The sequence below is a fragment of the Haliotis rufescens genome, unplaced genomic scaffold (genome assembly GCF_023055435.1).
Source record: "Haliotis rufescens isolate VD_foot unplaced genomic scaffold, xgHalRufe1.0.p SCAF_12, whole genome shotgun sequence".
In the NCBI taxonomy this organism is placed as follows: domain Eukaryota; kingdom Metazoa; phylum Mollusca; class Gastropoda; order Lepetellida; family Haliotidae; genus Haliotis; species Haliotis rufescens.
Window position 1 is genome coordinate 5,112,127 of NW_025963802.1, and position 25,522 is coordinate 5,137,648.

General features: G+C 40.9%; 1 protein-coding gene across 1 annotated transcript; it reads left to right on the plus strand.

Annotated features, from left to right (window-relative positions):
- The first annotated feature begins 151 nt into the window (after positions 1-151).
- LOC124138051 (WD repeat-containing protein 54-like) lies at positions 152-15,471 on the plus strand. The gene is made up of 9 exons (XM_046504558.2): positions 152-430; positions 1,602-1,664; positions 3,353-3,410; positions 5,002-5,058; positions 7,513-7,590; positions 8,442-8,574; positions 10,423-10,585; positions 11,987-12,052; positions 12,682-15,471. Exons 1-9 carry the CDS (start codon positions 206-208, stop codon positions 12,811-12,813), a joined length of 975 nt encoding a protein of 324 aa, XP_046360514.2. The 5' UTR covers positions 152-205; the 3' UTR covers positions 12,814-15,471.
- Positions 15,472-25,522: the final 10,051 nt, after the last annotated feature.

Below are 25,522 nucleotides of genomic sequence, written 5' to 3' on the forward strand. Positions count from 1 at the left end.
ATAAACATATGTGCATTGATAATAATATATAATTGTCAAATACCCACAAACAGTTTTAAAATGCTATAGCGAAACTAGATTTATTGAAAATACAAAATAATTCTCTGACAAAATAACTGGTCCCTTTTCTTTTGATACGCATGCGTGAAAATAGCGTACTGGGCAACAGGTTCCCGTTAGTTGTCATCAAATCTAGCCCTGAAAAATGTATCGCAAAGAAAAGCCAGTTGTAATCAAAGGTAGCACGTCTGCTTTACCAAACAATCTTAGCATTCTTGCAACCCCAGAGAAGGGTTCACTGAACTATGCTGTCGTGCACAAGTCGACTGTCAACCTGGTAACTGCTACAACCGACGGAACCACAGTCACCGGGAGACAGGTCGTTTGCAAGGAGCCCACCGCCACCCAAGGCAGTCCTTTCATTACCCAGGTGATATTGATATTTTTCAGTTATGAATCATAATATATTTTTGAACTGCATGACTATGGAAATAAATACATTGCATTGTAATCAGTAGTAATACGACTTGTAGGGGCATTGTCGTCGCTGATACGTCAATCACACTGCCGATTGACTGAACAAACAGGGGAGACTATTCAGCCAAATCGAAAATATTCGCATTGCCAGATTGTGTGAGTGCAGCTATTCAACTGATGTGACTGCAAAAAATGTGTTTCATAATGCCTCCTTGTTAAAGCAACCAGTGCAGTTAACTCATGTCAACTCAGATTGGTAGCATGCAGGTTTGAATCAGCACAAATGTACGCTCAAATTAACATATCCGGGGTTAGTTGGTTTGTTGTTAAACGCCGCACTCAGCAATATTCCAGCTATATGACGGCGTTCTGTAAATAATCAAGTCTGGACTAGACAATCCAGTGATTGATTTCATGAGCATCAATCCACGCATTTGGGATCGATGACATGCATCAACCAAGTCAGCGTTAGTCGCCTTTTACGACAAGCATAGTCACCTTTTACGGCAAGCATGGGTTGCTGAAGACCTATTCTACCCCGGAATCTTCACGGGTCAACATATCCAGGGCATATGATTCCATCACAATATATCATGTTCATGTGATTTCATCAAAGGATTCTACCCATTAAGCATGTTAAGCTCTTCTTGTTCATTGTTGTTTCTGCCATTACGATTTGAGACCTTGGACATTCTTTACTTTAAATTTAACATGTTTAAGGGCAGTTTTAAAGTTTAGGGTTACCTTTGTTTTATTTCCTAAATAAAGATTATTCATTGTTTTTGTAAACATGTCATCAAATCAGTAATATGCTTAAGATCTGAAAATCTACCTATTTTTCATCCTGATGAAGTTGCATGGTGTTTTTACCATGTTCACTACAGGCTATGATGTTTGACATATGTTTTGTCCACCATGTTTTACATCTGTAGGTGAGAAATATATAAAGACGGTTGAGCAGTGTGTGATCTAGTTGATTGTGTGTCGTGATTGTGATTATACCAGACAACATGCAATCAACCACTTGTTAGAATCTGTCTGTCTTGACTTCTGTTATCGCTTGTCTTTTGTGTTGCTTAAAACAGCAATCACTAACCTTTGTACTTGTGCTCTTGTTTGGATAGGTAAAATGGATTATCCTGCCAGTGAGGACTGTCCTGATACTGACATCACAGAGGGGTATACAGGTAATATCTGTTTATTTCATCATCAAAGATGACCACTGATCTGTATTCATATCGTGAACTTTTTCCAAGTTCTGTTTACATATATTTTCACAATAAGGTAGTTTGGACACCAAAAGTCGTGTTGTATCGAGGGGGTCACCAAATGTAGTGTTGTAGCGAGGGGGACACCAAATGTAGTGTTGTAGCGAGGGCGACACCAAAGGTCGTGTTGTAGCGAGGGTGACACCAAATGTAGTGTTGTAGCAAGGGTGACACCAAATGTAGAGTTGTAACGAGGGCGACACCAAATGTAGTGTTGTAGCAAGGGCGAAACCAGAGGTAGTGTTGTAGGGAGGGCGACACCAAATGTAGTGTTGTAGGGAGGGGGACACCAGAGGTAGTGTTGTAGGGAAGGGGACACCAAAGGTAGTGTTGTAGCGAGGGTGACACCAAATGTAGTGTTGTAGCAAGGGGGACACCAAAGGTCGTGTTGTAGCGAGGGTGACACCAAATGTAGTGTTGTAGGGAGGGGGGACACCAAAGGTAGTGTTGTAGGGAGGGCGACACCAAATGTAGTGTTGTAGCAAGGGTGACACCAAATGTAGTGTTGTAGCGAGGGCGACACCAAATGTAGTGTTGTAGCAAGGGCGAAACCAGAGGTAGTGTTGTAGGGAGGGCGACACCAAATGTAGTGTTGTAGGGAGGGGGACACCAGAGGTAGTGTTGTAGGGAAGGGGACACCAAAGGTAGTGTTGTAGCGAGGGTGACACCAAATGTAGTGTTGTAGCAAGGGGGACACCAAAGGTCGTGTTGTAGCGAGGGTGACACCAAATGTAGTGTTGTAGGGAGGGGGGACACCAAAGGTAGTGTTGTAGGGAGGGCGACACCAAATGTAGTGTTGTAGGGAGGGCGACACCAAAGGTAGTGTTGTAGGGAAGGGGACACCAAAGGTAGTGTTGTAGGGAGGGGGACACCAAAGGTAGTGTTGTAGGGAAGGGGACACCAAAGGTAGTGTTGTAGCAAGGGCGACACCAAAGGTAGTGTTGTAGGGAGGGCGACACCAAAGGTAGTGTTGTAGGGAGGGCGACACCAAAGGTAGTGTTGTAGCGAGGGCGACACCAAAGGTAGTGTTGTAGGGAGGGGGACACCAAAGGTAGTGTTGTAGGGAGGGCGACACCAAAGGTAGTGTTGTAGGGAAGGGGACACCAAAGGTCGTGTTGGACGGAGGGGGACACCAAAGGTAGTTTTGTAGGGAAGGGGACACCAAAGGTAGTGTTGTAGCGAGGGATCACTGTAGGTGTTTCCTTTCAAAACCCTTCAGCTATCTTGGAGAACTACCATTAAGTTAACAATGTTTAGTATGTATTTTCATGTGTGATCTTTTCTTCTCTCAAACAGTAAGCTCTCAGAGCAACCTTGGGGTCAGGACGTTATATTTGCACTGATAGAAACTAACAGTTTTAGTCCACTAGTCCTTGTGATGACAACAAAACCCTTACAAATGGCAGATGTCTACAAGTCCTTGATATGACTAGTGCCATTTCTTAGCTGATTTGGGTCAGTGGGTTAATGTCTTCAGAGAAGTTATCTACAATGATATGTCCAGAACAGCTCAGACTTTTCACAGGAGTTTAATGCTATATGAATGTACAGATATTGTTATCATTTATTTCTCGACTGATCATGAATGATATTTCATTTATCTGCAGATGTTTGAACCTGATGGCTCTGTGATGATATACTGGCATGCTCTCAGTGACTCTGGTGGTAAGTTGTCATGTAACATTGCACAGTGTCTTGTGATAGGTTATATCTATAGTCTGGAAGGTAATTTACATAATTTAAGGTACCAACGTTTACTACAATATCTGAAAAACTATCGGACCTACTCCAGTCATGATACTCCATGATAACTGGATATTACATTTAAAGACAATCGGTGCATGAATAAAGAATCTGTCTATTTAGCTGTCACTATATTTCATCAACAACCAGACCTGTTCGTCACGGGTGGAACGAGCATTCATTGAAACAGCCATCTGCATAATGCTACCCCTTTGTCACAGGGCCATATGACACAGTTCAACCAATCAACTCAACTCGAAAGGGTGCACGGGAATCACGCACGTTGAGACGCCCAACGCTAACACCGTATTCGTGCTTGCGTGATTCCGAGACAGATTTTTTATTCATGCACCGATTGACTTTAAATGTAATATCCAGTTATGTATGACTGTTTAATAATCTCATACCAACTTTGACTGGAGTAGGTCCGATAGTTTTTCAGATATTGTAGTAAACGTTGGTACCTTAAATTACCTTCCAGACTATATGTAACTGGCTATAAAAGTCCAGTTTCCACCCTTGTCAAACTAGGCTGGAATTGTGGAGTTATATTTTGGCTTGACTAATGAGTCTATGCATTGTCCAATCAAAATCGTGTATCGAAATCAACATCAGTTTGTAAACTGCCGTTCAGATTTCGGTCCATTTGCAGGATTTGCAAAGCATGTGTACCTTCAACTTAACGTCAACAGATATTTTCAAAATCTTTTCATGTTTGTAATGTTAGAATTGGTCTTCAGCAACCCATGCTTGTTGTATGAGGCAACTAACGGGATCGAGTGGTCAGATTCACTGACTTGATCGATGCATGTCATAGTATCACATTTGCGTAGATTGATGTTCATGATGTCAATCGCTGGATTATCTGGTCCGGACTTGATTATTTACAGCTTGCTGGAATATTGCTGAGCGCTGCATTAAACAACAATCACTCATGTTCATGTTTGTTGTAACCGCTGACCAATAATTATTGAGTGTTGACAAAGTGTGACCGGATGACATTGCTCCTACTATCAACCACTTGTTTGGCCCAGAATAAATTAGTTACACGCTGCTGTTATGAAGCTGGAATATTGCTGACTGCAGCGTAACATGCTTTAATCAGTGTTCACTCGCTCTCTCCTGTCAATGTTACAGATTCTATGTTGTTCTGTGAGCATGGTGAGGAAGATTCAGGTGTACCCATCTCAATGTTCATCACCCCGTGAAGATTCGGGTAGAGAATAGGCCTTCAGCAACCTATGCTTGTCGTAAAAGACAACTATGCTTGTCTTAAAAGGCGACTAACGGGATCGGGTGATCAGTCTTGCTGACTTGGTTGATGCATGTCATCCTGTCCCAATTGCATGGATTGATTCTCATGATGTCAATCATTGGATAGTCTGGTCCAGACTTGATTATTTACAGACTGCTGTCATATGGCTGGAATATTGCTGAATGCGGCATGAAACCAAAAACAAACAAACAAAAATTCATCAATAATTATGAAAGGTCTGATTTTGGTTTTTTTCAGACAGCAGTAATTTTGGTCGTGGCATCTCAGGAGTTGGAGATAATTTTATATGTGTCGGTAGGTGTGATATGTTGTCTTCAACAAAAGCTTATTAGTTGCATCTAATGTTGGGCTGTTACAGTACTCTTTGATGTGATACAGTGCATATACCTCAGTAATGTTTTGATGGATGTACCATACTCGACATAATAAGCGCCCAGGGTGCTCTCAAAATTAGAAATAGGGGGGGGCTCTTGTTAGAATATATTTTGGTGAAAGAGTCGAAAAATCGTAAATTTTATGGTTTCTGCTGACAGCCTGAAATGATACAAAAGAAAAGTCTGTGCATATTATACACGACAGATATATTTTTCCAGAATTTAATTGCCCGTAATTAAGGGTGCATATAACACACGAGTGCGTATTATACACGAATAAATGTATACAAATTGTGTACATTGATCAGTCGGAAGGGTGCTAATTGGGATTGTTCACTAGCCAATATATTGGAAAATATCGCCGTGGGCGCTAATTAGTACGGGGCGCTTATTTCGTCGAATACGGTAATCTACATTAGGAATGCATTACATGGAAATTCAGCACCTGCCAAAAGGACCCATACTATACCATTTCAGAGAATGACTAGAGACAATATGTAGAGGGGCTAGGACGATACACCAACTGTGAGATCCAATACGTATCACGGTACCTTACTCACGATCCAATATGTATCTCGATTCTTGCATGTAATCTTATCTGTGGTGCGTAATCTTTTTGATAGAAAAGATGGCACACTAATGATTTACAGATGGCACTGTCAAGTATGGCACAATGGATGAAAATATTTATGTTTTCACTATTAATTTGCACTACTGATTTGTGTTTAGTGGAACAGTTATTAAAGCAAACATTCAAGGTCAGAATCTTTACTTAGTGTGCGACTGTGATCGATACTTGTGTCGAGAAGTTAAAAATCGCGATCCACCGATGCATCTAGGTATCATCCCACCACTGATATTTAGTGAATTAGAGTCAATGAAACTAAGGCCTGTTGTTTTTATCCCATTTGAAAATCGGGGGATACAGCGATGAGCATGTCCGTCTGTCTGTCCTCTGTCCATTTTCCATTTCAGGAGCAGAATTCTTATTACTGCTGAAGATTTCTTGTTGAAACTTGCTATACGCACCAGACCAGTGTTTAGTGCTGAACTGGTGCTTTTTGATGATTTGGGATTTTTGTTTTTTAATGTTTTTTGTTTGCATGACGAAAAGTTGGATTTATACTGAAAATGAGGGTAGTGCTCATTTCCAGAGTAGAATTTTAAACCGTTGAATAATCTTTTATGAAGCTTGCTATACAGATCAGTCTAGTGGTACACTAGTGTCTTTTGATGATGTGAAATATTGAAAATAACTGAACAGCATTTTGTTCTTCACTCAACTGAAGGTATCCAATGGCAATGAACTAAACATGAGGTTTAACTCCATTTCCGAATTGCATGTCATCTACAGAGGACTCTTGTTTATTGTTTGCAAAATATTTGGCCTAGAGGTAAACACGTTAAACAACTTTTTCAACATCTTGTTGATAACCTTTCTACTTATGAATGATAAACAAATAAGTTAAAGCTTTTTTTGGTTTCTTTTTCTTTTACACTTTTTATTCTCATTTATGAGTACTTAGTAGTATAGGACAGTTCTTCACATTTAAATGGTAAATTTTACATAGAAATGACAGTGACTGGCAGTTTTTGGTTGCTAGTGCTGTTTTTCAATGGTTTTGAACTAGTTTGGGCCGATTTCATCATCTTATTGTGGTTGCGTACACCCACACATTACTGTTGTGGTCCGACTGATAGAGCATCTGCACAGAGAGTGAAAGGTTGGTGGTTCGATCCCCAGACGCATTAGACGAAAAGATGTTAAAAGATGGTACTTGTTGTTACCCTGCCTGACACGGCATTGAGAGGATAAGACAGGAACTTGTTGGCTCTGAGTCAGTATACTGTGTCCGAGTAGGGTATCCATGTTAAACTGCAGCATGGTTTTTCAGCGAGCTTGGTTTTGTCTGTAACATACCGTATTCGACGTAATAAGCGCCCTGCTCTAATAAGCACCCACGGCGATATTTGCTAATATATTGGCTAGTGAAAAATCCCAATCAGCACCCCTTCCGATTGATCAATGTACTCAAGACTTATTTCTTCGTGTATAATATGCACTCATGTGTCATATGCCTCCTTAATTATGGGCAATTAAATCCTGGAAAAAATATATCTGTCGTATATAAACATTTCAGGCTGTCAGCATAAACCATGAAATTTACTATCCTTCAACTTTCACCAAAATAATATTCTAATAAGAGCCCCCTATTTCAAATTCTGAGAGCGCCCTGGGCACTTATTACGTCGAATACGGTAGTTGAAATCAAACACCACCACCAACCACCACACCCATCCCATCCCATCCCATCCCAGAGCCTATGGCTGTTTGTTTTTCTGCCATGTAAATATGATACAATTCTACTTGCAGGGACTGAAAGTGGGCAGATCTTGGTGTTCAACATGCCCCCCAAAGGAACAAATATAACCTACCAGGAAGCTCTCAAAGGTTGGTACTCTAATGATCCTATCAGTAGTTTTTTTAAAAATCTGAAATATCATGTGCTTAGTTATTTTGAATCACAATGTTTGTGAGTTACAAGACAGACTTGCTACAAAAAATGTCCTGGTGTGTGAGAGGGCCAGTACAGTGGTCAACCAGTGTTCAGGGGTAACTCAATTCTTACCAGTACTTCCGGCTCTCTATTCACGGATGTTGATTGTTTTACCATGTCAGCTGGTTTGACAATCTGTATCGAGGCAAGGGTCATTTCAACTTTATTTGCAGAACCCTTATTCAAGGAAAACAGATACAAATCATGTTTATGTATGGAAATAGTTATTGGAACAGTTATTTAGGACGAAATGCGAAGTTTTATTGTCAAATGCTTGGCTGGCTATCGAACGCCGGTTGACATCGCCAAAATGCAACCTTAAATAGCTGCCTGTGAAATAAGTGAAAAGAGAGTTTTACATGCAGGGATTACCTTGTGTATTTTCTCATAAACTAAGCCGAAAACAGCAATCAGGTGTACAAATGTTTTCTTTGAATCTACCGGTGATTTGGTCAAGACACACCCAATGATATAACTTTACAGGATTTTAATGTGACAAAAGTTGCAGATTTCACTAATTTTGGTCCTCAGTCTGTCTGTCATATATACTTATTAGATTAGATAAGATTAGATTAGATTAGATTAGATTAGATTAGATTAGATTAGATTAGATTAGATTAGATTACAACATGCATCACATCACATCACATCACATCACATCACATAGGCCATATATTCTGTTCAAAGCAGCGTTCAACCTAGATCAATCCCTCACAGTGTAATGGGGAACATGTTTGGTTTCCAGCGCACACATGCGCCATCTGTGACTTGGCCTCGGAGAAGGAGATGATGGTGAGCGGGGACGAGAGGGGCAGCATCTACGTGTGGAAGGCAGCAGGGCAGCAGCTGCAACAGACTCTCAAGATCGCAGGAGGGGGGTAGGTGCCAACGTCATCTTTTGTCTTAAGACTTAAGGCAGAGCTCCAGATAAGCTTTTGGTGTTGTGGGTATTTTACCCATGCATTTCATTTTCATTGGGTATCGGTAATTCTATCTGGGTATTCAAATTTCTGTTACCCACTAGTTTTTACACGTGTGGGTATTTAAGTTAAATATTTAAAAAAAAAACTATTCATCCAGTCCCTGCAAACTGGTGTCATGTGGGTTCGAGAGCTTTATAGGACTCAAAAATACCACGATACTTCCACAAGAAAGTGTGATGGCAAATGATCATGATGTAACTGTCACTGTGGAGTTTGGCAAGGTTGACGGAATGTCTGCTTGAGGGTAAATTTATATTGCATTTTCAAAGTGAAATTGATGCTGATGTTGGAGGCTAGACTTGTGACATTTGTCCAAGCGAGGTTATTTCAACCATCACTCTCTTGTTTCCAATTTCTAAGTTTGTGTTATTTATTACCTTAATTCCACAGATAATGTGTCAGTTTCATGCATGTCTCTCTCGGACCCGTGAAGATCCAGGGTAGAATAGGTCTTCAGCAACCCATGCTTACCGTAAAAGGCGGCTTTGCTTGTCGTAAAAGGCGACAAACAGGATCGGGTGGTCAGGCTCGCTGACTTGGTTGATGCATGTCATCGATCCCAGTTGCATGGATCGATGCTTATGATAATAAGCACTGGATTGTCTGGTCCAGTTTGATTATTTACAGACTGCCTCCATAAAGCTGGAATATTGCTGAGTGCGGCACTAAACAACAAAACAACCAACCATGCTCTTATTGCAACAATCTCATCCAAATCAGATCTTTTGCCTGATAACATACCACTCCGTGTGTAGATCTGAAGACACCTCCGTGGAAGGTCACGTCAGGTGAACTTCCCAATCCGCTCTCAGTATCAGTGAACGAGGCCTTCAGAACAGCATATCTGATTCCTAAATGTCCTCCTTAGAATGTACATAAGGAAACCCACACCAATATATTTTTGTGGATGTTTAAAACCTGTCATATCTCAGCTCTGTGGCGTCCTTCATTTAGATATCTCATGGTTCACCCTGACATGCTCCTATGGAGCTGTTCTCAGATCTTCAGGCAGATAGGTATTGTATTGAAGTACAAGATCTGATTTTAATGGGATTGTTATTGCATTTTCTTAATCTAGTCTGGAAATGGGCATCAGACTTGCAGCATAATCGCTCCTTGAAGCTGAGCCTAGTTACTGGAGAAGTTCCCATTCAACTGATAACAAACATTGTGTCCCTCTCTATGATTGGTTAATCTGGCTTTTGTGGAAAGTGTTTGACAGTGTTAACATGATATGATGTGATTCAACTGTTGGGCTGTGTGTTTGATGTATTGCTTTGCAGCTGTTTGACAATGTGTGTGATATGATGCAGCTGTTTGACAATGTGTGTGATATGATGCAGCTGTTTGACAATGTGTGTGATATGATGCAGCTGTTTGACAATGTGTGTGATGTGATGCAGCTGTTTGACAATGTGTGTGATATGATGCAGCTGTTTGACAATGTGTGTGATATGATGCAGCTGTTTGACAATGTGTGTGATATGATGCAGCTGTTTGACAATGTGTGTGATATGATGCAGCTGTTTGACAATGTGTGATATATGATGCAGCTGTTTGACAATGTGTGTGATATGATGCAGCTGTTTGACAATGTGTGTGATGTGATGCAGCAGTTTGGTAGTATTAGATGTGATGTGCCGTTGTCTGACAGTGTGTTGTATCTGTTCAGGAGCCCATGCAGCAGTTTGGTAGTATTAGATGTGATGTGCCGTTGTCTGACAGTGTACTGTATCTGTTCAGGAGCCCATGCAGCAGCATAGCTCTGTGGCGGGGTATCATCGTGGGAGGATACGGTTCCGGCCACCTGCGTGTCTACAGTGCAGCAAGTGGAAAGATAGGTGCAGAGGTCACCGCACATGCTCGATGGATCAATGCCATTGACATATCTCAGGAAAATGGAATGGTGAGTTTGTTTGTATAGAGATAGTTTAGTGTGGAATTGTAGTTTCACCTCAGACTCTACATTGTGATTGATTTCTAGGGGATTTTCAGCATCAGCCGGACACACGATCAGCGCAGGATTATATTTCTGCTTCCGAATAAAACAAAGTATAACTTCTTAGTGTTCAAACATCTTAAAGATTTTGTATAATAGTACTCAGGCTGGGACGGGGAACTCGGGTACCCAGGTCCGAGGGGTACTGAGTAGAACCCGGGTACCCACAGGACTACCTGGACCCGTGGTTAGTCACGTGACATATTGTTTAACTTAACTTAATTTAACTTCAGTGTATGAATGACCAGATTGTTTAATACATGTATCTAAATACATTTTGCCAGGGCTATGCTAAAAATGTTCCCTATCGGACATTTAGAGCCACTTGAGACCCTAAAGTGGGTATCCGGTTAGGGTCGGGTAATAGGGGTAATAGGGGGGTGGGTACCCGGGTAGTTACTTTTGGACTCGTCCCAGCCCTAGATAATACTAATAACTCTCCAATAATTGCACACATATACATAACTTGTTTTAACAATTCTCTAAGCTGATCAGTGATGAAGCAAGATAATGCCATGGTTGAAAGCAAACAAAATCATGTCAACAATTGTTCATGCCACAAATAATTAATGTTGCATCTCTAAAACAATAGAATAGTGATGTTTCTTTAAAGGTTTGACCTTACATATGTTTCACTTCATTCAGTGTCTTGAAATGATAAGGGTTAAATACAGAATAACTTACTCCAATCTAGGAATTACGGAATATTTGTCCATGGTAAATAAACCTTGCCACAGGTACAGCACAGGGAATCCATAATGCAACAGATTTCACAGCTGAATAGCTGGTATTTTTACACCAGTTTATCAGTTGTCTCAGATAGAAAGTAATTACAATCAGAATAACTCCCTCCATGGTCTAGTGGATACAGCGGTTCTGTCCGGACGGTTGAAGTCAGTTGTTCGATTCCCAGCTACTTCATACCAAACAATGTTAGAAGATGTTACTTGTTGTTTCCCTGCCTTGCACCTCAGCATTCAGGGGCTAAAATAAGGACTGGTAGGCTTGGAGTCGGTTTACTGTGTCTGAATCAGGTATTCATGTTAAACTGCCACATAGTATCTCTGTGGACTAGAACTCTAACAGCAAATTGTCCGGATTAGCAAAAGCAGCTGTACATACATCCATATCTCTATATATAAGCTCTATGTAATCCTGAACATGACGTTTAACCCAGTTTCACCTAACCTCACAATCAGAAGCAAGGTTTTTCATCAGGATGTGTAAGTTAACTTGATAAGGGTAGAATATTTTGCTTGTGTTTTTCCTGTGATCTCCAAGTTTAAGATTGTTGATCTAATATTTCAGGTGTTGTCCGTGAGTGACGATGCATCTTTCCGAGTATGGAAGCTAAAGGAGGGAACTGTGCCACAGGTAGGATTATGATGTCTTTTTTCATTTGATTAGGCCTGTAATGATACACTTCTTCCCGATACAATACGTTTGTAGATAGCTTGACTCCGCTCCAGTACATAATTGGGGCTTTTTTTTGTTTAAAGATGTACTCACCAATATTTCAGTGGTATGATTGAACCCTGTAAATTATTGTGCCTAGACCAGACAAACCAGTGGTTGATATCAAGAGCATTGCCCTACATACACAGGGTATGATGTATGATGGCACAAAATCAAGTCATCAAGTCTGACCACACAATCCATTTACCGCAGTAGTTGCCTCTTGTGACAATCATAGATTGCTCTGACCAATTCTAATTAAGATGAGTGAGTGAGTGAATATGGTTTTACGCTGCTTTTAGCAATATTCCAGCAATATCACGGCTTCACACATTGTACCCATGTCGGGAATCGAACCCGGGTCTTCGGCGTGACGAGCAAACGCTTTATCCGACTGCCCCCTAAGTAAGATGATGTGAGGCAGGGTGCTTGGTAGTGAGGTGGGCTTGGATTAAATTATTATAAATATATTTTGTCCTCAAGTTATCATTATTATATTTTCACAATTTTTTTACATGTCTGTTTATGAATCTCTAATCTAATTTCAGATACAGTACAAACACACAGACAGTGTGACTGATGTACAGCTTGTCGGGGGTCAGTTTGTTGACGGTCAAGGGAGAGCACTGTGTCTCACTGGCTATGACTGCAGCGAGATAGTGTTCTTTGTCCAGTGCTAAGTTCATCACTCTCCGTCCAGTATCATTATTTAGCTTTAGTCCGGTGTGCAATTAGATGTCGATTATCTCTGAAGTCCCAACTGTGCAATTCCAATTGAGAAGGAGAATATCTAGGTATATCTAGGTGTGAATGAGTACCTACCATTTCTTTGGTTATCTGTTGCTTCATTGTTCGTTGTATACCTGAGTCATTAATTTGCTTTACTTAAACTAGCGGAAAATACTGTAAGAAATGAGCACAAAGCTTTAGGCAGCCATGCAGGGTAGTTGTTTGATACAAAGCAAGAATAATAGTCTTAAGGGTTCCACTAGCCCTTTGAAAATTCACAACTAGCCGTGGGCCAACGTCATTACCTAATGAGTTTGTATACACTGCATTTCTCCACGGATACATACAGCCGATGTATGGTGTCGTAGAGGCATTTGTCTTTTTTAGACATCAATATGATTGATATGAGGTCACATGAACCCTACTCTGGGCATGAACTTTGTGAACCCGGCTGGGGCGGGTCCAAATGTACTACCCAGTTACCCGACCCCCTATTACCTGACCCTACCCGGGTACCAGCTGTAGGTCTCAAGAGTTGCGTATAAAATGTCTAATTGGGAATACTTTTTGGCAAAAGGTATTTAAATATTAAACAATCTTGTCATGCGTTCACTGTAGTTGACTGAAGTCTTATCTTTATTCAAAAATATAAAAGTCAGAAGTATTGTGTGCATAGTCAGAAAGAAATGCAGACATTTGTGAACTTTTGTCTTTATGAATATATCATGTTGACTAGACACGGGTCAGGGTAGTCCTGTGGGTACCTGGGTCCTACTCAGTACCCCCCCCCCCCCCCCCCAACCGGAGAACCAGAGTTACCCGTCCCAGCCTTAAACCCTACTAGCAATGTGGAGAGTATATGGGCACATGGCTTATAGGGCTTGGACGAGTTCAGATTTACTACTACCCGGGTACCCGATCCCCTTTTACCCGGCCCTACTCGGGTACCCACTGCAGGTCTGAATAGTTGGGGACAAAATGTCTGATTGGGAATCAGACCAGATCGCAGCCCTGGCAAAATCTATTTTAGATACATGTATCAAATACTGAAGTTGGCTGAAGCTTTATCTTTACTCAGACATATACAAGTCAGAAAGAAATATAAACATTAGCGACTTGTGGTGTAACCACTGGGCTGTAGTGAGTTTTTGTGATCAAACAATATATCATGTGATTAACCGTGGGTCCGGGTAGTCCTGTGGGAACCACCCGACCCGAGTACCCGAGTTACCCGTCCCAGCCCTTACATGTCACATGTCACATGAAATATTGACGTTTGTACAATGTAGTTTTAGTGCTCATTGGTTTCAACACTTATAGGGTTTGTATGGTAAACATGGTTACTACAAAGTGGCCTTACAAGTACCTGAGTAATAGAGTCTTCAAAACCTGTGAAGTATTGATGAAGGCCGTCCGAGATCTTGTCACTGTATCAGCTTCAAGTAAACTACTGTTTCATGGCTGTTGCAGCATCTTAATGCTTTTTCACTGCAAGTTTTTTATTGGAAAGACTGGAATAATTTCCAAAATCTTTCCAAAATCTTTCCAAAATCCTTTTCATATTGTCCTCCCCACAGGATGTCTTTCACATGGGGACAGTTGCTTCAGCTGAATGGCAAGTGCTAGTGTACACCAGAGACACATAGCTTGAAGTAGTAATGTTATAACCTTCCTGTTTCTGTATCAATGTTATTCTATGATAATGCTCTTTATGTATATTGTCATGGTTCAAACTAAATATTCTTATCAAATGTTGAGCAGTAAAACTAGAATTGATCTCTCGGGTGTAAAAACAGGAACAAACTGGATGTTTGAGGGTCAGTCATTTGTTGTCATGTTCTGGGCAAAATACAAGGGTCACAAATCAGGTGGGATATTTTTCAACATTCCTGAAGGAGCGTACACAGATGGGGGACACCTAAAAACTCCTTAGTGTTAGCCCTGCTACACTCTAAATTACAAGTTGTATGTCCTTAGTGACTGAGGGGACACGGGTAGCCCAGTCGTCTAAGGCGCCAAATTCGTTGTGCAGAGTTGAGTCCCTTGGACACACCAGAAACCAATGATTGTGGGTTCAAATCCTGGTTTGCTCCGATTATGTTTCTAGGTTTGTCAGCACCATACCCATGCTTGTGGGTTTTACCGAAATGGTAAACGTCTAATATGTCACTTTGTCAAAAGCGGCGTAAAACCATACTCACTCACTGACTGTAAGCTTTGAACATGCTTCAATGTGGAGTCTAAGGCTATATTAATGGACATTTATTGTTATTAATGTATTGTTTTGAGTAGCAGCATTTGAATCAATGTTTTGTCAACTGGAATATAAAAGAGTTATGTAATGTTGAATATTGTTTACAAAAACTGTGATATTGAACTATTTTATTACAGCAAGGGTTGTTAGTATTGTGACTGTTGTGTGTGAATCTCTGTAGATTGAGGGATAACATTGTTTTCTATTCTCAGTTTTGTACTAATCTTCATTTTGCACTTTGTCACAGGACATATTTTGTTCAGTTTACAAGAAGCACCCATCATATTCTTTATGGAGGTAAAGTGATTGTGATTCACCCACCAATTGACCTATTCCCGCCTTACTATTATCCTACCTTACAGCTCTGCCCTTGAACAGTATACCCTCATATGTGAGGCTTTACTGAAATTGTATGCATTGCAGCATTATATCAAAACCATAAATGCAACAGATTTGTGTCACTCTATCTCTGTGTTAAGCACTGACAATATTTGAGAGGAAATCAATCTGGAAAAGATGAGCTGTATTTCTATGAATTTATCAAAATGTTGATGTTAATATCATTTATTATGATTTATTACTTTGTTAATATCAAACATGGGTGTGGGGCATTTAAAAGCCTTGTCATCTGAGGCACAGCAGGTTGCTGTGCAGAGTGGCTTCCCTTAGGCACAACAGAATCCTATGATTGGGGTTCAAATCTCAGATTTACTTTGATAATGATCATTGGTTTGTCAGCACCATACCAGAGCTCCTCGGTTTCACCGAAGTGGTAAATGTCTGAGACCTGCATCACTTTAGGTTTCCTCCCACATTAAAGTTACACACTGTGATATCACTGGAATATTGTTCAAAGCAGAGTTTAAAGTACTTAACCCTAACTCATCACTCACTCACTCACTCAATCAATCACTCACTCAAACATGGAATATTTTGGTAAATCCCTGATATTAAGTGCCAATATTACCACACACCGATGTGAAAATCTACCTCACATATAAGCAAAAGATGGCCCAAAATGTTAGTCTAAGTGCAAGTTTCACAACCATTTTTGTCATTGTCTGGAATGTGGTGAATCGTCTTACTAATATAAGTAATGCTGTTCAAGTAGTCCGATTTCAAACATCAAGCAAACCATTCTGATTTATGATAGGGCGTAAAACCATACTCGCTCATTTAAGATAGTTTACAAATGTAGATATTGCAATATGTAATAATATATCCAGTTTATTAGCTGTTTCTTATTGATGCATAATAATCATAAAGATTTGTCCCACCAACATGGATACCAGTGTTGTATTCTTGTATTCCTCATGTTACATCCTGCTATCATATTAACAACCCGTGAAGATCCGGGGTAGAATAGGTCTTCAGCAACCCATGCTTGTCGTAACAGGCAACTATGCTTGCAGTAAGAGGCGATTAAGGGGATCGGAAGGTCAGACTTGCTGACTTGAGTCAAGCATAGTCACCTTTTACGGCAAGCATGGGTTGCTGAAGACCCTTTGCCCCGGATATTCACAGGTCAGCATGTAAATCAGTATTTTTCCATTTTGTCACGTTTTTGGCCTTGTTTGAAAGACAGGTACTGGGATAATGACTATAGCAATTGTTAAGTTCATTTTCTCTCATTTAGCTTTGTAGTTGGTAGTGGGAATTAGGATTTATTTTGATATTCATGACTGTTTCATGTATCGTACTGCCTGATGGCCATGAGTCGTTAGGACCTCTTTCTGGAGTTGTCAATACCATCATGTGGATATGTATTACCCAGTTGCAATCGGGGGGGAATGGGTGGCCCAGTTGTCTTAGGTGCCGCAATTTGCTGTGCAGAGTTGCGTCCCTTGGGCATGCCAGAAACCTATGGTTGTGGGTTTGAATCCCGGTTCACCCCATTTATGTTTCTAGGTTTGTCAGCACCATACCCGTGCTCATGGGTTTCACCTAAATGGTAAACGTCTGAGACCTGCATCACTTCGGGCTTTCCTCCCACATTAAGCTGACAGACCGTGATATAACTGGAATACTGTTAAAAGTGGCATTAAACCCAACTCACTCACTATTGCAATCCAATAAGATCGTGTATACTTACCATATACTTGAAATGAGTATGAAATGTTTTGTGACAAAACACAGGGGACCAAACACACTTTTTTATTGCACATTCACTTTTTTCTGACTGTTGTTTGCACTAATGTCGGCAGCTGCACTTGGTATAGGGAGATGCACGACATCAGATCAAGGTGATGGCCAGACCCTCCTTTTTAGGGGATGTCTTTTTCATGTGATACCATCCCTCAGTATACAAGATTTGTAAGTGGATTCATGTGTGTGAGTTGTGATTGTTCTTGAGTAAATCTTTTCAAAATATCACCAAACGGTACCCACCAAATTGGATCTGACATAATTATCAAGGTACAAAGGGACAATTGTCTCTCTTCATGGTCCTTGGGTTTTGGAATGTATCCAAATGACCTGGCAAAGTAGATACCGTATTCGACGTAATTAAGCGCCCCGCTCTAATAAGCGCCCACGGCGATATTTGCTAATATATTAGCTAGTGAACAATCCCAATTAGCACAACTTCAAATTGATCAATGTACAATAATCTTATTTATTCGCGTATAATATGTGTGTTATATGCATCCTTAATCATGGGAAATTAAATTCTGGAAAAATATATCTGTCGTATATAAACATTTCAGGCTGTCAGCAAAAACCACATTTACGATCTTTCAACTCTGTTGTTTTTCACCAAAATAATATTCAAATACGAGCGTCCTAGGCGCTTATTATGTCGAATACGGTACCTTTTATTGTTTATATGAGAAGATTAAATTAGCGGTTATGGTGGTTTGTACTAAAGAATGACCAGTAGATCATTTGTTTACTATAATCAAATATGGACCATATCTCAAAGCAAGGGATGAAATAGTTCTTGTGTAATGTGACCTGTTAACACTACATGGGCCAGACCAATTATTTCTTGATGTTATGGATATTAACTCCCCACGAGGTCTTGACGGAGGTGTAAGCTCAAGCAGGGAAAAGGGGAGGGCCAAAGGCCCGACCAAATTTCCCGACTCCCCAGGCTTACATTCTCCATCATGACAGAAGGGGGAGTTTATATCCTACTTATGAACCATCTTAATGCAAGAAATACCAGGAAAAATAAGAAAACATCGCGGTATAAAAGGAATTCGCTCAAAGCGTGCAAGAAAAAACACATGCAGCCTGGACTAGATGGAGTCATGACAGGATAATCTGAACAAATTCACATCACCTGCCCCAGCATCTGAGTGGGAAAACAGTGGGTTACAAAACTTAACACGATATGTGAGGTTGCAGGTTCAATTCACGTCATGGAATTTTCATGTTTAAAACAAATTTTTGACTTTTAACAAATCATCAAACACAATTGTGTTCACATCAAGAGGCAAGTTTATAAAACATTAAATTTCACAGAATGCCTGCTTACCCGGGCATACTTAAGCTGGAACGCCCCCTTACCCGGGCATTCTGAGGGAATAACTCCTTTAAGGGTTTACCCAGAAAAAGTCTAACCTATATTTATAACAGAGTGACATCATTAGAGGTTTAAATTACAGATTGTCCAGGGCAAGATGCAGGGGGAAACTATTGTGGTTTCAATGTCCATCACACACACAGAGTTAATGAAAATATTTGGGAAATGTTTTTGGTCTGATTCAGGTTATTGGTTATTGATAAGAAGCATAGTTTTTCACCTGATTATGTGTGGAAATGAAAGTTTAAAACAAATTTATTTAAAGTAATGCATAGAACTATATCTTTTTACAATAATGTACTTTTAATTAAGATGTCAGATTATGTGGCGAGCTCACCTGTAAGCCAAGGGTTGATGTTTCAGACCTTGTTATCCATAATATTTACAATGCGTTTGTAAGCTCCTGTTTTTTTATGATTATGATATACATTGTTGAGTTGAGATGCTCATAAGATCCTATGTGACAACTTCATGTATTTCAGTGAAGGATTCTATAAAACCGTCCACACTATGATGTCAAAATAAAGTAGCAATTGCAACGTTTCTTGTGTTCTTCCATTCTTTCTTGCAATTTTTACCAAGGGTTCACCTGACTACCCAATGGGTACACCCGACTATCCCAGGGTACACCCGACTATGACAAGAATAGAGTGAGTGAGTGAGTATGGTTTTACGCAGCAATATCACCGCGGAGGATTCAAGAAATGGGCTTCACACATTGTGCCCATGTGGGGAATCGAATCGGCGGGACGAGCAAACGCTTTAACCACAAGGCTAACCCACCGCCCCAACAGGAATAGAGGCTCTGTGTGGTCTTAAAGAGCAGCAACATATTATATGAAATGTTCTTTTATTAGGACTACCAACAGAAACAGAAGAGAGTGATAGAGAGAAGAGAGAGTGATAGAGAGAGGAGTGTGATGGAAATGAGAGTAAGTGAGTATGGTTTTATGCCGCTTTTTGCAATATTCCAGCATTATCACAGCGGGGGACACTAGAAATGGGCTTCACACATTGTACCCATGTCGGGAATCGAACCCAGGTCTTCGGCGGGACGGGCAAACACTTTAATCACTAGGCAACCTGAACACATTGGAAATTTTGACACGTGACATACATGGGCAGATGGATTCTAATACCAGCATACTAATTCATAATTTTTACGAAATTGTCAATTTGTACTGAATAATTGTCATACAATGAAGTTTTCTGCATGTTTAAAACAGTTTTAAGGAAGGTGAGAAGAACAGCTATAGTTTTCTCAGTTTCATATGTTGTTTAACACCTCGCTCAGCAATAATAGCTTGTTAATCTATCAGACAATCCAGTGATCAATATTGTGAGGAAATGTTGACACCAATCAACCAAGTCACCAAGCATGACCACCCAATCCATTTGGTTGCCTTTTCAGAAAAGCATGGTTTGGTGGGAATCTATTCTAACAGAACCCCACAGGGTTGAGTGAGTGAGTGGGTTGGATTTTACTCCACTTTAAGCAATATTCCAGCAATATCAGGGGGGACACCAGAAATGGGCTTCACACATTGTACCCATGTGGGCAATCAGAAACAGGCCTTCAAGGTGATGAGCGAAGGTTTTACCACTAGAGTACCCCCACCTCCCCCCTCCCCCCTCCCCCCATGGGATTGAAGAGAGTGGACAAGAAAAAGTCGAAGAGATGTCCCGTTGTTGCTTCTAATAAACCAACAAATATAAATTAATCATGTGGATGTACTTTGACACTTCACATGGGTGCACAGTTCGGTCAGCATGGGGAACTGATAGGTTTGTTCGATTTAGAAGGTGAGGCCACTGGTTGATATCTGCAAGGAAGGGGTTTATTTATTTATTTACTTTCTTACTTACTTACTTACTTACTTACTTACTTACTTACTTACTTACTTACTTAGTGAGTAAGAGTAAACCATAAAAACAAAGACAAGAAGATTAAAGGAAATTTGAGGAAGAAAACGCCAACTACATGTACTAAGTAGTTTTATAAATAATCGAGTCCGGACCAGACAATCCAGTGATTGACATCATGAACATCGATCCACGCAATTGGGATCGATGACAGGCATCAACCAAGTCAGCGAGCCTGACCACCCGATCCCGTTAGTCGCCTTTTACGGCAAGCATGGGTTTGTGAAGACCTATTCTACCCCGGATCTTCACGGGTCGCTGAGTTCAGAATCACGATTGGGGTGTTTTATATCAAAAGATGTCCTGCAATAGTCTGCAGACACCAGTTGACTTATTTTGTGGGAATATTTTAATGATATTTATGTTGTAACAGTACGACCGCTTGCTTCTAAAAACATCCCGAACTCCAAGTAGAACATATGCACATTGGTTTCTTAAATGTATGCCCTACAGCGGTAGGACAGTGTGGCAGTGACGTACACTGCCATAATACATACATACATACACACACACACACACACACACACACACACACACACACACACACACACACACACACACACACACACATACATATGTATGGTCTCTGTCTTTGAAACCTGCGTCAAACGTGAAATTTCGACCCCTGAGAGAAATCATACCTCAAGGGATCAGCATCACTCATAACGCAGGAAGGAGCGACATGACATCACCGAGATCACATACACAATCACACAGACACAATTACACAGATACACACCATCACAGACAGACACATACACACCATCACGCACAATCATACAGACATCATCACACACCACTCAGACACATGCATACACCATTACATACATGCGTGCGTGCGTGCGTGCGTGCATGCATGAAAACAACATACATACATACGTTCGTGCGTGCGTGCGTGCGTGCGTGCGTCCGCACATACATACACACACACACACACACACACACACACACACACACACACACACATACATACATACATACATACATACACTAACGGGATCGGGTGGTCAGGCTCGCTAACTTGGTTGATGTATGTCATCGTGTCCCAAATGCGTAGATCGATACTCATTATATCACTGACTGGATTGTCTGGTCCAGACTCGATTATTTACAAACCGCCGGGGGCGGTCGGGTAGCCTAGTGGTTAAAGCGTTCGCTCGTCACGCCGAACACCCGTGTTCGATTCCCGACATGGGCACATTGTGTGAAGCCCATTCCTGGTGTCCCGCGCCGTGATATTGCTGGAATATTGCTAAAAGCAGCGTAAAACCACACTCACTCACTCACTACAAACCGCCGTCATACAGCTGGAATATTGCTGAGTGCAGCGTTAAACAAACAAACAAACTGACCACTCGATCTATTTGGTTGCCTCTTACGACAATGTAACCGTATCTCTGTACTGCTGCTGTAAACGCCTTTGATATTGACTAGTTGCGTTGCGTTGTCATCGTTGCATGGGATTTTACGTTTGTTAAATAAATACTTTAATCTAACGTAAAGAAACGTTGTTTAAGTGAATTGATATAAACTGTGTTCGTTCAAACATGCGACACTAGAAGCAGTTAAACTTGATCTGCCCTCGTTGACAAGTGCATGTTTGAATAGCCAACATTAGAACGCTGCGGACATTGATTTGGAAGCTGCTGCCATTTACTTGCCTAGTCACACGTACCTGCCATAGTACATATTCAAAGGTTCTCATCAAATCTGGTATTGTATGAGTATCGTCGCCTATAAAATAGTGTGTCAAGTTAAGGAATCAATATATACGAGTCCGCACGTTTTAACGTCCAGCACAAAGTGGACGGCGAGATTTCATTCGTTACATGATATATCTTTTTTTTGCATGGATATTTGAGCAGTTGCACTAAAAGCAAAATTTAAGGATACCGAAAGTTGACTGTTTTATTTGTTTGTTTGTTGTTTAACGCCGCACCCAGCAATATTCCAGCCATATGACAGCGGTCTGTAAATAATCGAGTCTGGACCAGACAATCCAGTGATTGACATCATGAGCATCGATCCACGCAATTGGGATACGATGACATGTATCAACCAAGTCAGCGAGCCTGACCACCCGATCCCGTTAGTCGCCTCTTACGACAAGCATAATCACTTTTTACGGCAAGCATGGGTTGCTGAAGACCTATTCTACCCCGGATCTTCACGGAAGTTTCATACCATTTTGTTTGAAATAAATTAAATAGCTTCGTCCTGAATTATTTTTTAGCCATGGGCTCTGTCGTTCATACGTGACCTGGTGTAATCTTTAGGACAATACGAAATGGTTAACGGGCAAAGTTTGGATAAGGGCAGCAAATAATCAGGGGGGCTCTGGTTTATTTTTCCTCATTTGCCACATAATGTAGTTCGTTTGATAAGATCACACACCTTTGCCGTCTCCACGTTTAACTTTGCCAATCATACACCCCCGTCGTCTTGTCCCTAACAAGGCAACATCTGACGCCACAGGCTCGTTCACAAAACAAGGGCGAGACATTAAATTGCCCAAGACAACCAGACGACGGAGAAGCACCTATATATGTCCGACATCACGGCATGGGGTAGGTTCTTACTGACCAAGGAGAGGACTGGGCGTGTTTGGGCCACAATGTTGAGGTAGTAGATAATTATTTTCTTCAAAATGTTTCGATTTACATAAATAACATTAAGCGAGTGAGCTTGGTTTAACGCCGATTTGAACAGTATTTTTATACCACGGCGTGTCATCTTGATCTGAAGGAAAGCCCGAAATGATTCAGGTTTTAGACGTTTACCACTTAGGTGAAACCCACGAGCGGTGCTGACAAACCTAGAAACATTGTCATGGCGAATCTGGGATTCGATTTACTATCACACGGTACATGCCCTCGTGAATGTGTTTGAGATGTGATATATTTATAATATAAGTATACTATCGCCACAAGCAATATATTCATTATCTGCGCAATTGGGGAATTTAACACTGGGCGTGCAGGAAGCACATTTAATATTTTCTATGGATTTGCTCGTTGAACCAGTAAGCATTAATATATGTACAATTCGTCAATATATTTGTCAACAAATACAGAAATTAACTATATTTCCGCAGATACTTGAGGCCACTACGAAAACTTAAAACGTAGCAAGCACGATAAATGTTGACATGACCTTTTGCATGGGGATTAGCTTTGCTCCGTGTCTGTACTGAATTATAAGTCCATGGGTGTATAATAATTCTATCCTTATAATGGCCAAGTATATAAGAGGACAGTGTGGTCTCTTATCGGGACAACTTGTTCTTATTATTTATGTAATCTAGAAATGATGATTTAAACTAATAATTTTTGCCTTAGAGACTTTGTGCAAGTCTACACGGGGGTGTGAGGGGGTGCTCGTGGTATGTGTATGGTGCATATTTCTCTCCCTCCCCGTATGGATTCGGGGTTAGAGTGGGTCCACAGCATCGTACGCTTATCGTGAGAGGTGACTAAATGGATCGGGTGTCTAGCTCGGTGACTGGGTTGCAATCTTCCCGAGTCAAGGGAGTTAACGGACTGTAAAAGTGGAAACTGGACTTTTAGAGTCCGTAAACTCCTTGCCTCAGGAAGATGATGGCTTGCATGTCATCGTGCTCCGACGGCATGAGGCGTTTCTCGTCATATCAATCACTGATTGTATGGTAGTATTAACGTGACCGGGGCAGTGGCGTAGCTACTACGTCGCATAAAAAGTACTTACGCTTTGAAATTGTTACAATAATAAAATAAAGTACTATAGTGTGTCCTTTCAGTCGTTTATTATAGTTAGAGCTACAAGATCTTTGGTTGAAGCAAGTAAACATTTGTGGCCTCGTATTTCAATCTCCCCTGCTCTGTGATAATGTCATTGACACTTTGAGGTAGATTTTGAGATGTTAAAATCAGTTCTGATGGATGGATGGATAGATGGACAGATGGATGACGGACAAGACCCTGACATCTTGGGCAATATTGTAATGACATTCATTCTACCATGACTTTGGAAAATACTCAATTCCGACTGGTCAGTCTTGGATTTCAAACCACAATAACCACATCTGACAGAACAGATTTAATGGCTACATCATGTGAAGCTAACGCTGACGACAAAGTACTACTTACTGAATATTTGTTGTTTTTCTAATTCATTTGGGGCGGTGGGGTAGTCTAGTGGTTAAAGGTTCTCTCGTTATGCTAAAGGCCAGGGTCCCGTTCCTCAAAGCGATCTTAGCACTAAGGTGATCGTAAGTCCCATTCTTTAGCATAGTCTTGCGATCATCGTGGCGCTAAGATCGCTTTGAGGAATGGGGCCCAGGTTTTGATTTGGGTACAATGTGTGAAGCCCCTTTCAGGTTTCTCCCGCCGTGATATTGCTAAAAGCGGTGTAAAACTCCAACTCACTCGCCCTAATTCAGTTTAAGTCAATCAAATCTACCAACACATAGTTCTTCACTCTAAATTGCTACTCTCTTGAATGGACATAGTACATTGACCTGTCAGATTACTGGCATAAGCTCCGTCCCGAGAGTGCAGTTGTTCCTACCAGGGATGCTGCTGTAACAATGGTTGTTATTCCAGATTATTTCATTGGGATAGGTACCACTCAGTTTAACAGAGTCTTTCTGCATCTCTGGCTCTTCTTCAGAATATACTGCTGACCATGGGAGAGTTTGTTTTCAGACACTCACTCGGCAGTATTCAAGCCATATGATGACGGCCCGTACATAATTGAGTCTGGACGCCATTGATATTACGATACTAGTGATTGATATTATGGGCAACGATCCACACCATTGAGGTGCAATGACACGCAATGACGTCACTGAGTCTGACTATCCGATCCTTCAGGTGCATTACAGCGTTAGAAATTGGCACTAGTTCTATAGTTCTTGCCAAATTGCCCAATAGTTAAGGTATCATAAGGACTAGTAGAGATTTGCCCTGTTCAATGGTTT